Here is a 14218-nt window from a genome sequence, read left to right on the forward strand (position 1 = left end):
ATCCGAATGTGGGCCGTTGTGAGAAATTCAAATTGTTTGCTAATGCTAATAATTAAAGGTGAATCCACAGAATGCCAAACCACCGTTAGACTCCCGACTAATGTGTGAGAGCGAGTCACCATGCGTGAAGCATCTCAGAATCAGACGTGCGAGAGCATTACGGTATTAGATGAGAACTGTTCAGTGTAGCGTACGCGAGTATTTCGGTATCCTCATGCGTGTCAGCGTTTTGGCACAACGCAAAAGGGAATTCAGAATGAGCCGTGAGAGCATTTCGGTCAAACGTGTGAGTGGGTTTGTCAACGGACAGGTTTCCAACGACGCCATTTTGTGTGTCATAGAGGTCTTTCGTTCATTTATCCGATTGGTCTAAGGGTGGAGGTGACATCATTTGAAACCTAGCGTGTAATCCCGAATTCGTGTGCGTCCACTGATCAGTTAGCACAACTAAAAAAAAAAAAAAAAAAAAAGACCGCATGGCTCATTGGCCACCAAAACCGGAGTCGCCAGCCGCCATCTTGATACTCCCAAAACGAGCATGCCGACCTGTGCAGCGACAGAAAAGTTAGAAAAGTTTGTTTGTAAAGGGTTTTGTTTTTATTTTCTGATGAGCTTAATTCACATGAACAAAGTGTTGTTCACTGTTCACTCTCTGCTTCACCATTTATAGGCCGACGGTTTTTCGTGAAAAAGCAATGTCGATATTTTCCCAAACTTCATCGGTGGATACCCAAGAAAACCCATTTTCTGTGAAATTTTTGATGAATTTCACAAATCAGAACTCTGCGTGTTGAATTTGGTTTTCAAATGTTTAGATTTTCTGTCTGAAATAGGACGTCGCAGAGACAACAAATGAACAACGCGTTTAGCATGTATTTTCCCATTGCGAGTCCTTATTTCCAAAAATATAGCTAACTGAGTGACTTAAAATGTAATGTTTTTATGAAAGCAAAAAACTAAGCATTTTTTTATGTTATGATGACAGCGTATTTTGCGAAAATTTATCATGTCACGGAAATCGGGCCCGAGGTAATATGCAAGATTTCTTGCTAGTCACGTTGTTCTATGCTTTTCCTTTGCACTTCGCCTTTTTTTTAGCTTACCAAGTCGAATTAAAAATCCTTCATATTACCAGAACTGGAAAAATGTCAAGCTTTTTAATTCTACATGCCAAACTTTGAGGGGAACCCCCCCCCCCCCCGCCATAATCCAATCCAGAAGCATCTCCTCCACACTTTTTGGGAGTACCAAAATGGCGGCCAACTGGCTTTAACCAATCGACATACGCTTGATATGTATGCGCTATCCATTTTTTTTTTTTTTTTTTAGATCAGTTGTCCACTAATTAGTTAGCACACAACTTAGCTAAGAAAGGTTTTTTAAAAAATTCAAGCCACGATGTTTTTTTTTCTTTCCGCCCACCAGTGTCCCCTTCACCCAAAGAGGGGCGGGCCTATCCGCTCTCCGCCAATCACACTCGCGACGCTCGCGGTCGGGCAGCCTCATTGGCCGCCCGCCCTACTTGAATGAATCCCCGCAGATGGGGCGCAGACCGGCAGCGGGCAGCAGGAAGGAAGAAGGACCCCCCCCTCCCCCCCCTCCCAATAAACGAGCGACGCCACCAACGACGACCCCCCCCCCGAGGTGGTTGGGCACCGGTTGTAAGGTCGACCCGTCTCCTTGGCTCTCCACCCGAGACTGACGACGGTTGATGCTGCTCTGCTGCACCTGGAAGGACGGACGCATGGGAGAGGAGGAAGGTAAATACAAATAAAATATGTTTGAAATGTGACACCCTCTTTTTTTTTCGCCCGGGCGGGACTTGTTTTTTTTTTTTTTTTTGTGCAAAACAAATTTTGGATGGCTGTTTGCTCGCCTTTTGGTCTATTCTGTGTTTCTACTCCCGACGAGTGCGAGGCTGCACTTCCAGATGGTTGTTTGAAATTGAGGCCACGTTGCCTCCTTCGTCGGGCTCGCGTCCTCGTGTTCACCTCCGGGTCACGCACGCTCGTTCTCGTCGACGTCTCTCCAGCATCTTCTTCTTGTCTATGTTTTGAATATATGCGTATGCGTTGAGTTCATAACGTTACTTGCACTGCACTGCACTGCATGATCTTCAAATCTATCTTCATTATCTTCTTCGTCACAAACCAGTACAATCCAAATCACATTCCATATTTAAAAAATCAACATCTATCTATCTATCTATCTATCTATCTATCTATCTATCTATCTATCTATCTATCTATCTATCTATCTATCTATCTATCCATCCATTTTCTTTTGCCACTTATCCTCACAAGGGTCTCGGGGAGTGCTGGAGCCTACCCCAGCTGTCAACGGGCAGGAGGCGGGGTTCACCCTGACGTGGTCGCCAGCCAATGGCAGGGCGCACGGAGACAAACAGCCGCACTCGTGATCACACCTAGGGGCAATTTAGAGTGTCCAGATAATGTTGCAGGTTTTTGGGATGTGGGAGGAAGCCGGAGTCCCCGGAGAAAAGCCACGCAGGCACGGGAAGAACGTGCAAACTCAACACAGGCGGGGCCGGGATCGAACGCGGGTCCTCAGAACTGCGAGGCCAATGCTTTATCAGCTGTGCCGCCAGTAAACGCAATGAATAACAAAAATATTATACCAAAAAAAGTGACAACTACTATAGTGTTTACAAAATGAAATCTGTGCCGCCTCACATTCCATATTTATCTATCTATCTTGCTACCTGAAGTGCTGTGATGAAGTAAAATAGATTTTTGAATATTTATCTCGCTCACCAAATTCAACGTATGTTCATGAGAGCCGACAGAAAATGCAAAATGCACTTTTTAAATGCTGATCATTTAAAAAAAAATGTAGACCTATCCGACAGAATGTAAAAATAGCACACAGTAACTAATAATTTAAAATGAACCAATTTCCATAACGACTGAGTCTTTGACATCACTGTGGGGAACTTTTGGCATTCACATTTCAAAGTTTTTGAGGACGTGCGTCAATTAATCCGAACTTTGACTCGGCTATTCAAAACTATTCATCTTTTTTTGGGGTGGCATTCAGATGTGGGCTCGCTGGTGTGTTCCGGGTGGTTGTCGTGCTGCGTAATCAAAGCGCGTTTGTAGGCCAAAACTGATGACCGGATGCCAGGATTTTCTTCTAGACAGCGGAATGAAATGTTCCATTCATTCGAGCAGGTCGACCAGGCCCTGAAGAAGCAAAGCGACCTCAAACCATCGCAGCGTCACCATCATGTTTGACACTTGGGCCCGATGTTCCTTTTTATGAAATTATTTTTGCACCAAATGTAATGGGCTTCACACATTGCAAAAATGTTCTCAGTCGACAGAACTTTTCTCCAAAAGTCGCTCGAGCTCACAAAACCCAACATAGCTCGCTAGCATCCTTGTTGACCTCCCGTTCCATCTGACAAACACGTCAGCAACGCACCCGCCTACGTATCGCGTCCATTTTATCAACATTTTCTCGCTTCGTTTGTTGGATGCAGTTGCAGCACAAACTGGGCCGATTTAAATGCGATGACTCGCTCGGCGTTGCGGCCGACCGCCGCTTGTATAAATCATCGTGCGTTTGTTTGTGTTTTTTTTTTTTTTTTTACATTTGAGTCGGGAGAAGTGCGCTGTTTGCACTTTGCGTATTTGTTTGCCTTTCATCTGAGCTTTTAGCGGTCGTCGCAAACGCCGGAGTCTGCAATAACCGGCGAGTGAAGTGCTTCATAATAAAGAGACAATTTGATACGTATGAATTAATAAAGAGCTGGGGTGGAAGGAGAGTGGAGAGACATTAGTGGCCATCATCAATGACGGTAATAAACTGACGGTATTGAACTACAGCAAGCCATTGCAAACAACAATTACTGTAGTTTTAAGACCCTCGAAGGGGAAAAGGTCTTATTTAGGGACGTCAGCATATTTTGGTTTATTAATTTTATGCCAATAGCCCGACTGTGATAGATTTGTCAAAGAATGTATTTATCGTCAATTGAAAAAAAAAAAAAAGGTTTTTTTTTTTTTTTTTAAATTGACTATTAAAGTTTCCTTTCAGTACTCATTACTGTGTCGTCAGTAACAATAGCGCTATCATTATGTTTAATGTGCAATTTTCTGTTGCCACTGTGAGGTTACACTTGCACTCATTACAATGTTGCAAGTGTCAGTTGCTCATTAGTAATTACTACGTTGTTACATCTGCTCGCAGTGACTTGAGGTCGTTACGTAGTCTTGACTGTGTCATTACATGAGCACTCTGGTTATTATCCTTTTACACTTTTGATGAAATTGCCTGTATTAATTATTTGTGCAATGGTAATGACTGTTGTTCATTTTTCCCCCTCAATATGGACACTACACTTTTTTTTTTTTTTAAACCTTATGCCTACCAACCATTGAGAGTGAAATTAAATAACCAATGACGAGCTAACGCTAGCGACGAGCTAACGCTAGCGACGTGCTAACGCTAGCGACGTGCTAACGCTAGCGGCGAGCTAACGCTAGCGACGAGCTAACGCTAGCGGCGAGCTAACGCTAGCGACGTGCTAACGCTAGCGACGTGCTAACGCTAGTGGCGAGCTAACGCTAGCGAGGAGCTAACGCTAGCGGCGAGCTAACGCTAGCGACGAGCTAACGCTAGCGAGGCCTACATTGGACCACAAGTAGGAAGACAGCAACAAGGACCGTGAGGATTTCGCGGACGCTGGACAAGTGGACACAACCCTCAACTTCAACTTTCCCCAAGATGAACGAGATAGGCTTAGATGGAAAAAGATGACGCGCTGTGATGACTCCTAACGGGACAAGCCGAAAGGAAGAAGAAGAAGAAGAAGTGCTCAGTAAAAATTTCTCTGCTGTTTGCATTTCTACGTCATTACTTTGTAAGGTTAGTCCATAAGTGCTGTGGTTGTAAATCATTTCAAGTAAAAACATGTGCGATGTGTTACCCAGCGAGGCTAATGACGCATTAGCGTTCACTAACATCTCTTCCTCGGCCTCTCAATGCATTTGATGTCTTGCAGGGCTCTTAAATGGATTAAGTTGAAAATGTGCTTAAGTGAGCCGTAACGACTTTCTGTCCGTTTCTCCTTCTCCTGCCTGCTCCGGCTTTACGCTGCGGATTTACATCGTCGTTTCCTTAACGCGTTCCCCGACAAGGCCGCGTTCTTCGGATCAACGGATGATCGCGGCATGATACTTTTGAGCGACACGTTTCCGATCTTCGCCGCACGTCACCGTCCTTAACGCCCCCTCGTGTGTCGCTGTCGTTCCAGCCGGAGAAAGTTTGCCCGTGTGTGCGGCGTGCAAGTCGAGGATCTACGATGAGCGGTACCTTCAGGCGCTCGGCACTGACTGGCACACCGTCTGTTTCAGGTACTGCGGGCGTACGCCAGTATTGGCGGCGCTGTGCGACCTCCGCCGAAATTGATGCTGCACGTTCACCGGTGATTCTCGCCAATGAAAGAATCCCCGCCTAAATCCATCCATTCGCTTTCTGAGCCGCTTATCCTCACAATGATCACGAGAGTGCTGGAGCCAATCCCAGCTGTCAGCGGGTACACCCTGAGCCGGTCGTCAGCCAATCGCAGGGCATATCGAGACAAAGAGCCGCACTTGCCATCACGCTGATGAGGCAATTTAGAGCCGTCAATGAATGTCGCATGTTTTTGGGATGTGGGAGGAAACCCGGAGTGCCCACCCGGAGAAAACCCACGTCGGACATGAACGTGGAAACTCCTCACAGGGAGGGCCGGGGTCGAACCCGGGTCCCCAGAACTGTGAGGCCAACACTTTCCAGCTGCTCCGACGTGCAAACGGGCCTAAATACAGTTCAGTTGTATTTAACTGTTCACTTACATGCATTTGACATTCATTTATTCTGATATTTAAACAGAATTGTGAAAAAGATTATGCTGGCACACGGGAATTAAAACCCAACAAAAAAAGACTTACGGCGGAACTGCGGTTAGATCGTCTGCCTCACGGATCTGAAGACCGGGGCTCAAATCCCGTGTGTGAATTTTGCAAGTTTTTCCCCGGTGCCTTTGTGGCTTTTCTCACGGGAGGTTGATTTAGAGCAGTGGTTCCCAACCAGTGTGCGGTGAAAAATGAAATTTCACTTAATTGCTCCAAATATGATTTATTTACATTCTTCATCAATTTCTAAAGACAGAAGAGAACAGATAAATGTTCTTCTATTATGACATTTTTGTTTGGTGGGAGCGCAATAAAGGTTGGGAATCGCTCTGCTGTATATTGCTCGTATGTGTGAATGTGAGCGTGCGGCTGTTTCCGTGTGCCCTGCGAGTTCGGGGTCGTACCCCGCCTCCTGCCCGATGACGGCTGGGATAGGAGCCGGCACTCCCGTGAGCCTTGTGAGGATAAGCGCCTCGGAAAACGGCTGGACGGCTGCTACTTAAGTGTCAAAAGGTTGAAAACCGCTGCACAGTTCGGTTTTTCTGGACGTTCTCACTTGGGAAATCAGCCCTGCGTTGTACTTGATTGAGTTCTGACAAATGGGGCACTTTTGGTACATCTGCCACGCCCGTTTTTCGCGCTAATGGCCCTTGCGGCGAGGTGCCCGCGGGTTCTCGAGAGGAGCCATTTTGGCCGGTGACGTGGGCAACTTGGACCGTACGTCTCGGAGGTGTTGAGTCCAAACGTTGCTTTGTCTGGCCGTGTCCATTTTTCCAAACCACTCATCCTCACAAGCGTCACAGGAGCTGACGATGGCTGAAAGTATACTGTACGTCACAGGTGTCAAACTCAAGGCCCGTGGGCCAGATCCGGCCCGCCAGATGATGTCATGTGGCCCGCAAAGGCAAATCATACGATTCTTGTTCAAATCTGGACCAAAATTTCCAATTGTCATCTCATTAATGACAACAGTGAGTGAGGTATTGTAAGCATTTTTTTGTTTTGTTTTCCCAAATAACAGTAGTTGGAAAAACACATTTCCCTTGATTTCTGATTCCAAACCTAGTTCATAAATTCCATGTGGAAATAATGATGAGGCGGTCAGACATTTTTATGGTTTCACAGTCATCATGGCCCGATGAGGGGAAACTGAAACTCCAATGTGGCCCGCGGCAAAAACGGGTTTGACACCCCTGCTGTAGATGAAAATAAGTATTTGAACACCCTGCTATGTTGCAAGTTCTCAAAGGTGTATGTCCACTGTGAGAGAGAGAGATAATCTAAAAAAATAAAAATCCAGAAATCATAATGTATGATTTTTTTTTTTTTAATGATTTATTTGTGTGATACAGCTGCAAATAAGTATTTGAACACCCGAGAAAACCAAGGTTAATATTTGGTACAGTAGCCCTTTGTTTGCAATTCCAGAGGTGAAACGTTTCCTGTAGTTGTTCACCAGGTTTGCAGACACTGCAGGAGGGATTTTGGCCTTGATATGCTTTGACACATCTTCAATGCTCTGAGTGAGGGGAAAGCGGTTGTTCCCCAAAATCTCACAATACACGTCCTCGATCCAGAGCAGTCGTCCTGTCCCATGTGCCGAAAAGCACCCCCGAAATATGCCGCTAACACCCCCAGGCTTCACAGTCGGGACGGTGTTCTTGCGCTTATTTTCTTCAGTGCACCCCGCACTACTTTCCCTTCTCCTTTCACGTTCACCCGAGACACTCGCCGCGTCGCTCGGGATTTCCGTCGGCGCGGCGGTCTGAAAGGGTAACGCGAGGAGGGCCTTTGTCCACGTGGCGGCGATGCTTCTTTTTTTGTTTTTTTTGCGCACGTGCGGGTTTGCGTGGGTGGCTTCAGAATGGAGCCTCATGAATAACTCGCCGCGCCGCTTTGTGTGGCCCGTTGGTTCGTTGGGCTCCTTTACGCTCACCTGAGGTGTCGCGTGTCGGCCCCGAGGGTCCGTCCGCTCTCCTCTATTAAATATCAACGCAATGAATGAATTAATAAGGTAAGAGTGGCGCTAAAGTTGCATGGACAGGAATGTGTCGTGAATTTGGGGATTTTTCGGGATTAAATGATCAAATACTGATGTTTTTTTTTTTTTTTTTTTCCCCCCTTTGGGTTGAATGACTTGAAATATTGTTTATCATGAAACAATTGGATGCACAACTTTTATTGCATTGTGGAATTTTTAGAATCCCCTTAAGATGATACAAACGGTACAGTTTGAAATATAAACACACACGTCCACTTATTGTGTGTTTTGCGATTTATCGCCTTTGCGACCAACAATATTGTGGTGGAATGCTGCCCGAGCCTTGAAACATAATCCACAAATGTTCAATAGGGTTGAGGTCAGGGTTTTGGGAATGCTGTTCCAGAAAAAGAATTTTTCGCCTGCTTCATCCCTTCCAGAACCGGTTTTTGTTTTTGTCCTGTCCAATATCGTCCTTTTGGAGCACACAATTGTGTCCGTGTTTCATCCGTACAACTCTTGATTTGGGTTTTGAGGTGAATTTGAAGAATTTTCGTGGGGATTTTACATTTGAAGATTAGAAATGTCGACTTTTATTTAGTGGACTGGTAGCTCCAGGGCGTGATGCTACCAGGACCACGCTTGACAGTACGTCCAGTGTTCTTGGGTTTGAAAACTTTGCCAGAAGTTCTCCAGACAAATTCCTTGCCAGCAGCTAAAAAAAAAAAAAAAAATCTCTTTTTATGACCATAAAAATCGCACATTTGGGTCAAGATCAAAGGGGTGAGTGACTGTTGGTGTAGTGGTACCCTTGCCTGACTTTGGTCCAGGCGGCGTGGGTTCTGTTCCCACTCGGTCACGGTGCAAATGGTTCACCCGTGTCTATACGTGCCCAGTAACTGACTGGCGACCAGTTCGGGGTGTTGTCTGTTGTCTTTTTGGGGATAGGCTCCGGCACCCTACAGTTCCCCAACCTGCTGCTAAAAATGCTCGGATGGCTTTTTTTAATGTTCATATTTCTCCTTAAATCGTTGATCTGCGTCCTCTTGAGTGGAAGCATGTTACTGTATTGAAGTGAAGCATCCCCCTGCCCCCCGCCCCCCGCCCACGCCCACGAGTGGCTGACCGACATCCAATTCGTCAAAGATTTTCCCGGAAATGAAATTCTTGCCTTTTTTAGTAAGATCCAGATGGAAAATGTGGAGAGGGGCAAGAATTTATTTGAAATGAAATTAATGATATTTTCAATGATCTTGCTCGTCCGACAAATTGGGCCTCGAGAAGACATAAAGTGAAAATATGGATATTTTATATTTGTTACATATTTATTTATATGCAACGTTTATATTTTTAACACTTTGGCCTCCCGCTTCCTAATAACCTTCTTGGTTAGGTGAAAACTTACTTTTGTCTTTGTAAAACAGATTCATTCTTCATTGCAAAGTCACATTTTTTAAACGAAATCAATTTTGCAAATAAGTTAGCTGGACTGTATTAAAACCAAAAAAAAAAAAAACCCAAAAACGAATTCTTTTAACTGAATTGCCTTTCACGTTTGACTATTATATGAGTGTTGTTGAGCAAATAAAACATGGAGCAGCCTCAGCATTGAATGGCGATTTTCAGTGTTGTAAGTGCATCGTTCGGCCAGCAGAGGGCGTCCTGCTACTCCCCCTTTTGGACCAGGAGGCGAGCGAGTAGGCCGTGGCATGAAAAATGCTGCATACAAAGCATAATTTACTATGTACATCTCTGAGACAGCAATATTTGAAACAAAATGCTAGATTTTTGCTCGTTGCAAAATGGAGGCAGTGGCGTTTCTTTTTAATATTTTATTTCTTAATGGCACACAAGGCGCAAACGGGATAAGTCGAATTAACGGCCATTTTCAAATCTTGTTGAACGTTTGCCCGTGAGGACGAAATGTCCCCCATCAAGAATTCCGGCACCGAGCTCGGGTTGAAAGTGGCATCAGCAAATTAGCGAGACCTCACTTTAGCAAGCGGAAAAATTGTAACGGAGCACACGTTTGGCTTTTTCCGGGGCTTCTTGTGTTTTGGGAACATTATTCCAAAGGAAAGAGAAATATTGAAGGAGCATTTTGACACTTAATGTTTGCAAAAAAGTATTTTTGCCCTTTCCTGATTTCTTTTGCGTGTTGGTCACTCTTAAATGCGTCCCATCATCAAACAGACTTAAATATTAGTCACAGCATGCTGTTTTGAAATATGTTTTTTTAATGATTCAAGGAGGAGAAAGAAAAAAAACCAAATCCACTGTACATGGTCCTGTGTGGAAAAAGTGATCTGATTTTATTTTCTGCTCCAAGAATCGTCGAAATTGTCATCAAATTCCCGACCAATCTGCACCCGAACTTCCGTTTTGATTTCATCCGCGCGTCCTTGAGACATTTTCACGCATGCCGTCACGAGATGCACTCAGTTTTACGCCACCCTGCGTCACGTTATCTCCAAAATGAAAATATTTTTCAGGCCCGCCCGACACGCGCCCGACTACGTCTGAAAATGTCCAAATGACGTTGCTGTAGTAACGGGCGAGCTTTGCCTCCCTCGGCGGCGGAGGAGAGAAAAGTCTGCAGTGACTCAGCAAGCTGGCGCTTGCGCGCCGACTCTGCCCGGCAACACGAAGACGAGAAAATGTGATGATGGGCCCGAGAACTGCTCTGAGCGCCAAGCGCGTTTTGCGAATCGCCCCCGACTCGATGTCGGCTGGAGAAGACAAATAGAATTCATCGCTAATATCATTTTTCTGGCGGCACGGTGGCGCAGCTGTCAATTTATACTCTGTACTGACTTGGAAAGAGGATAATAGTGTCTGGTTTTTTTTTTGTGTTTTTTTTTTTTTTAGCCATGGCAACCTTGGATTACATATTTTAGTGCTTTATGATGGTGAATCAGCCTGGACACCTTTTCAGGGCATCTTAATATTAACGTCACCAAAATACAGACGTGGAGCGGCTGGTAGAGCGTTGACCTCACAGTTCTGAGGTCTCGGGTTCAATCCCGGATCCGTCTGTGCGGCGTTTGCACGTTCTCCCCGTGCCTGGGTGGCTTTTCTCCGGGTGGGCACTCCAGTTTTCCTCCTGCATCCCAAAAACATGCAACGTTAATTGGACACTAAATTGTCTCGTCGTGCCCTGCGATTGGCTGGCAATCAGTTCGGGGTGAAGCCCGCCTCCTGCCCTTTGACAGCTGGGATAGGCTCCAGCACTCCCCGTGACCCTCGTGAGTATAAGCGGTGAAGAAAATGGATGGATGGATGGATGTTTTTGGGATGTGGGAGGAAACCAGAATGCCTGGAGAAAACCCACGCAGGCACAGAGAGAACATAAGTGGGTGTTACCCCACCTCCTGCCCTTTGACAGCTGGGATAGCCTCCAGCACTCCTTTTGACCCTTGTGAGGATAAGCGGCGAAGAAAATGGATGGATGGATGGATGCTGCATGTTTTTGGGATGTGGGAGGAAACCAGAATGCGCAGAGAAAACCCACGCAGGCACGGGGAGAACATGCAAACGCCACACAGGGGATCGAACCCGTGACCTCAGAACTGTGAGGCCGACGCGAGGGGGGAAAGTCTTTCAATAAAAAGATTTTTGCCGTAATCGTTTCAGCACTTAGATTTTTTTTTTTTTAAAGAATTTTAAACACTTGTAAGACAAACATCTAAATTCTTAATTATTGTGAGAGAGCAAAAAGCAATGAATAACAGAAATATTATTTCCCCCCCCCCCCCAAAAAAAAAAGAATAATGTTTCCAAAATGAAATCTGTGGCGAGAATCGTTCATTTCGTCGGTTAAATGGGCAAGAATGCGCGCAGCCTGTGATGTCACAGAGTCGAGCGCGCTCCCGGAGGACGGCGCAGCGACAGGAAGTAGTTGAGGCCAAAAAGGAAGGGGAGAAAAACCCAGTTCGGGAGCGTCAGCGGTGACAGTCGCCGGCCGGGCCAGCGAGGCTCGTTCCCCGCTTTGTGAGTCCAGCGGTCCTGCCGAGAGGGAGGGAGGGAGGGAGGGGGGGAGGAAATGTCGGCCGAGAACCAACAAAGCAAAAGGCGGCAGCTTCAGCGCACCGAGTAAGTTGACGGCCTCGGCGTGATGGAAAGTAGAACTTCTCTCGCGACTTTTTTTTTTTTTTTTTTTTTATGCACTTGCTTCAAAGTTTGAAGGGATTTGCACCCACAGCACTCAAATGTGTCAAGCCCTAATTGAACAACAACAAAAAATTTGATTAACGGGTAAACGTGTAAATTAGAGCCAAGGTTTCCTCAATTCTTTTTAGTCAATAACCCAAATATGACATTTCATTCTTTTTGGGAACCAAACCTCAAAATAGTATTATTATGTTATCATAAATTCAATGCGTGTGAGAAATTAGAGCAGAATCTATTCTAACAGACATCCCCGTAAGTGAAAATGCAAAGTAGGGACTGACTTCCGATTCTTGTGCATGTACATGAAGGGATGAAAAATGAAAAATGCGACCTTAGCTGTAATTGTTGGAAGCTTTTCCATTTTCATATGCGAGATAAACGCGCGAACGGCGTACGGCAAACATGGAATCGGACATAAAAGAGAAAATACTTTAGACGCATTGACCGGATATTACACGCATTTCATGGTTAGTTGAATAATTCAAATGATTTTGTGGTGACTGACATTTGACTTTGTTGTTGGACTTTGCTTTGCGCTTTTACATGAAAGCGCAAAGCAAAGGATTAAAAGGCTCCGAATGTCATGTAGCTTTTTTTTTTTTTTTTTTTTTAAATTCACTTCTGAGTTATCATTTTGGTCTCCCGCTTCCTAATTTTATGCTTCACTTCAACTTTTAACTACTTCCACTTTTGCCTGGATGCAAATAAACAATTATTGGTATTGACTTCCCCTTGTTTATCGTAGGTGGATTATGATTTTTTTTTTTTTTTTAAACGCCGATATGCTGACGATATCATTTTTGTGAATTAAGTTCTTCTAACAACAGCATTTATGTTAAAGTGTTGTTAGTGAACCAATCAACGTGTGAAAGCGGATCTTCAAATCCAATTCAAAAGAATAATTAATCTTTCAAAATCATATCCTTTTGGCCAAAGTTGTTGTTTGGGTTGTGTTGAGCGCTCAAAACAAATTTGAACAAACGCAAAAGTGTGTACTTTACTTGCGACTGTCTGAATCTTATATCATGTGATTAATCACACTACATATTCAATGAAATTCCATATTTCAGCCTTCCATAAGACCTTGAAAGAGGGCTGTTGGAGTTAAACGATGATAAATAAAGTTTTAGACTTAAACATAATCAATTCAACAAGCCTGACTTTTTCTGCCTGGAAAAAGGATTGAAATCATATTTTTCAAATTAAATACATGTGCCATATTAATTTGGATTGGAAAACAATTTTTTTTATTAATCCATTCCTGTCCTGGCCTGCCCGTCCGCCTTCAACTGCGTCACTGGTCCGCTGGGTCCAATCCCAACTGACTGAGGGGGGAGGGCTGTTGTGCACCCGCGATTGGTCGCCAGCCCGTCGATAGTAATTGTCGAATCCGTTCGTTAGGAGAGAAAATGACAGTCGTTGGAGCCCTGACTTCACGACTGAAAATATTTGGATCCGATAATGATTCTTCATTTGATATGGTGCAACTGCCCGATATTGTACTTCATAAAAACCATACAGTAATGACATCATGAGATACCATTTCAAGAATTTTCTTTCATGAAACAATTTGCGCATCGCGATTTCACATCCAGTTCCAACCTCGGTTCTCGACTAAAATCCGTTCCGGGAGGCCATTCGTTCGTTCATTGTTTGAAAACCAAATCGATATTTCCCAATTACGATTAATGAAAAAAGAAATCATGTGTTCCAAGCTTAAAAAATTGGGCAACAAAATCTGGGCTTGGCCCTTGGGCAACTTCTGCCCAATTTTTTTTTTGTTTGGGTCAGGAGTTAGAAATTTTACTTTCAATTTTTGTCTGAATTTTTTTCACAGATATCGCCAGAATGCACCACAGCCATCCATTTTTTTTTTTCAAACATTTTACAGGGGTGACGCCCCCGGACCCCCATGCTAGGACTTCGTACGACTTCGTACCTTCGCTCCACTTTCGTGTCTGCGTCTCATACGCAATAACGGAGTGCGTTGTGGATCAGCTGGTCGTGCCGCGCCCGTTTTATTATTTCCGGGTTTTGTCGGGGGCATTCGAGTACCGATTTTCATCCGGAAACAGAAGCAAAAAAAAAAGAAAAAAAAAATCTCGAAATTTTCCTTCGAAGACCGATTTGTTCGAGAACGGAGACA

At 44.6% G+C, this 14218-nt stretch overlaps 1 protein-coding gene across 2 annotated transcripts in view; it reads left to right on the forward strand.

Moving 5' to 3' along the window:
- Window positions 1-1627: 1627 nt before the first annotated feature.
- limk1a (LIM domain kinase 1a) overlaps window positions 1628-14218 on the forward strand; it is a 49455-nt gene continuing 36864 nt past the window's right edge. The window contains exons 1-2 of one of the 2 annotated variants that reach the window (XM_061827230.1): window positions 1628-1760; window positions 5279-5378. In XM_061827230.1, coding sequence (XP_061683214.1) covers window positions 1712-1760; window positions 5279-5378 — 149 coding nt within the window. In that variant the 5' untranslated portion in view covers window positions 1628-1711. Of the gene's footprint in view, window positions 1761-5278; window positions 5379-11843; window positions 11995-14218 lie in introns of those variants that run through there. The other variant, XM_061827231.1, reaches the window with a different exon arrangement.

Source organism: Syngnathoides biaculeatus, chromosome 8, assembly GCF_019802595.1.
Source record: "Syngnathoides biaculeatus isolate LvHL_M chromosome 8, ASM1980259v1, whole genome shotgun sequence".
NCBI lineage: Eukaryota > Metazoa > Chordata > Actinopteri > Syngnathiformes > Syngnathidae > Syngnathoides > Syngnathoides biaculeatus.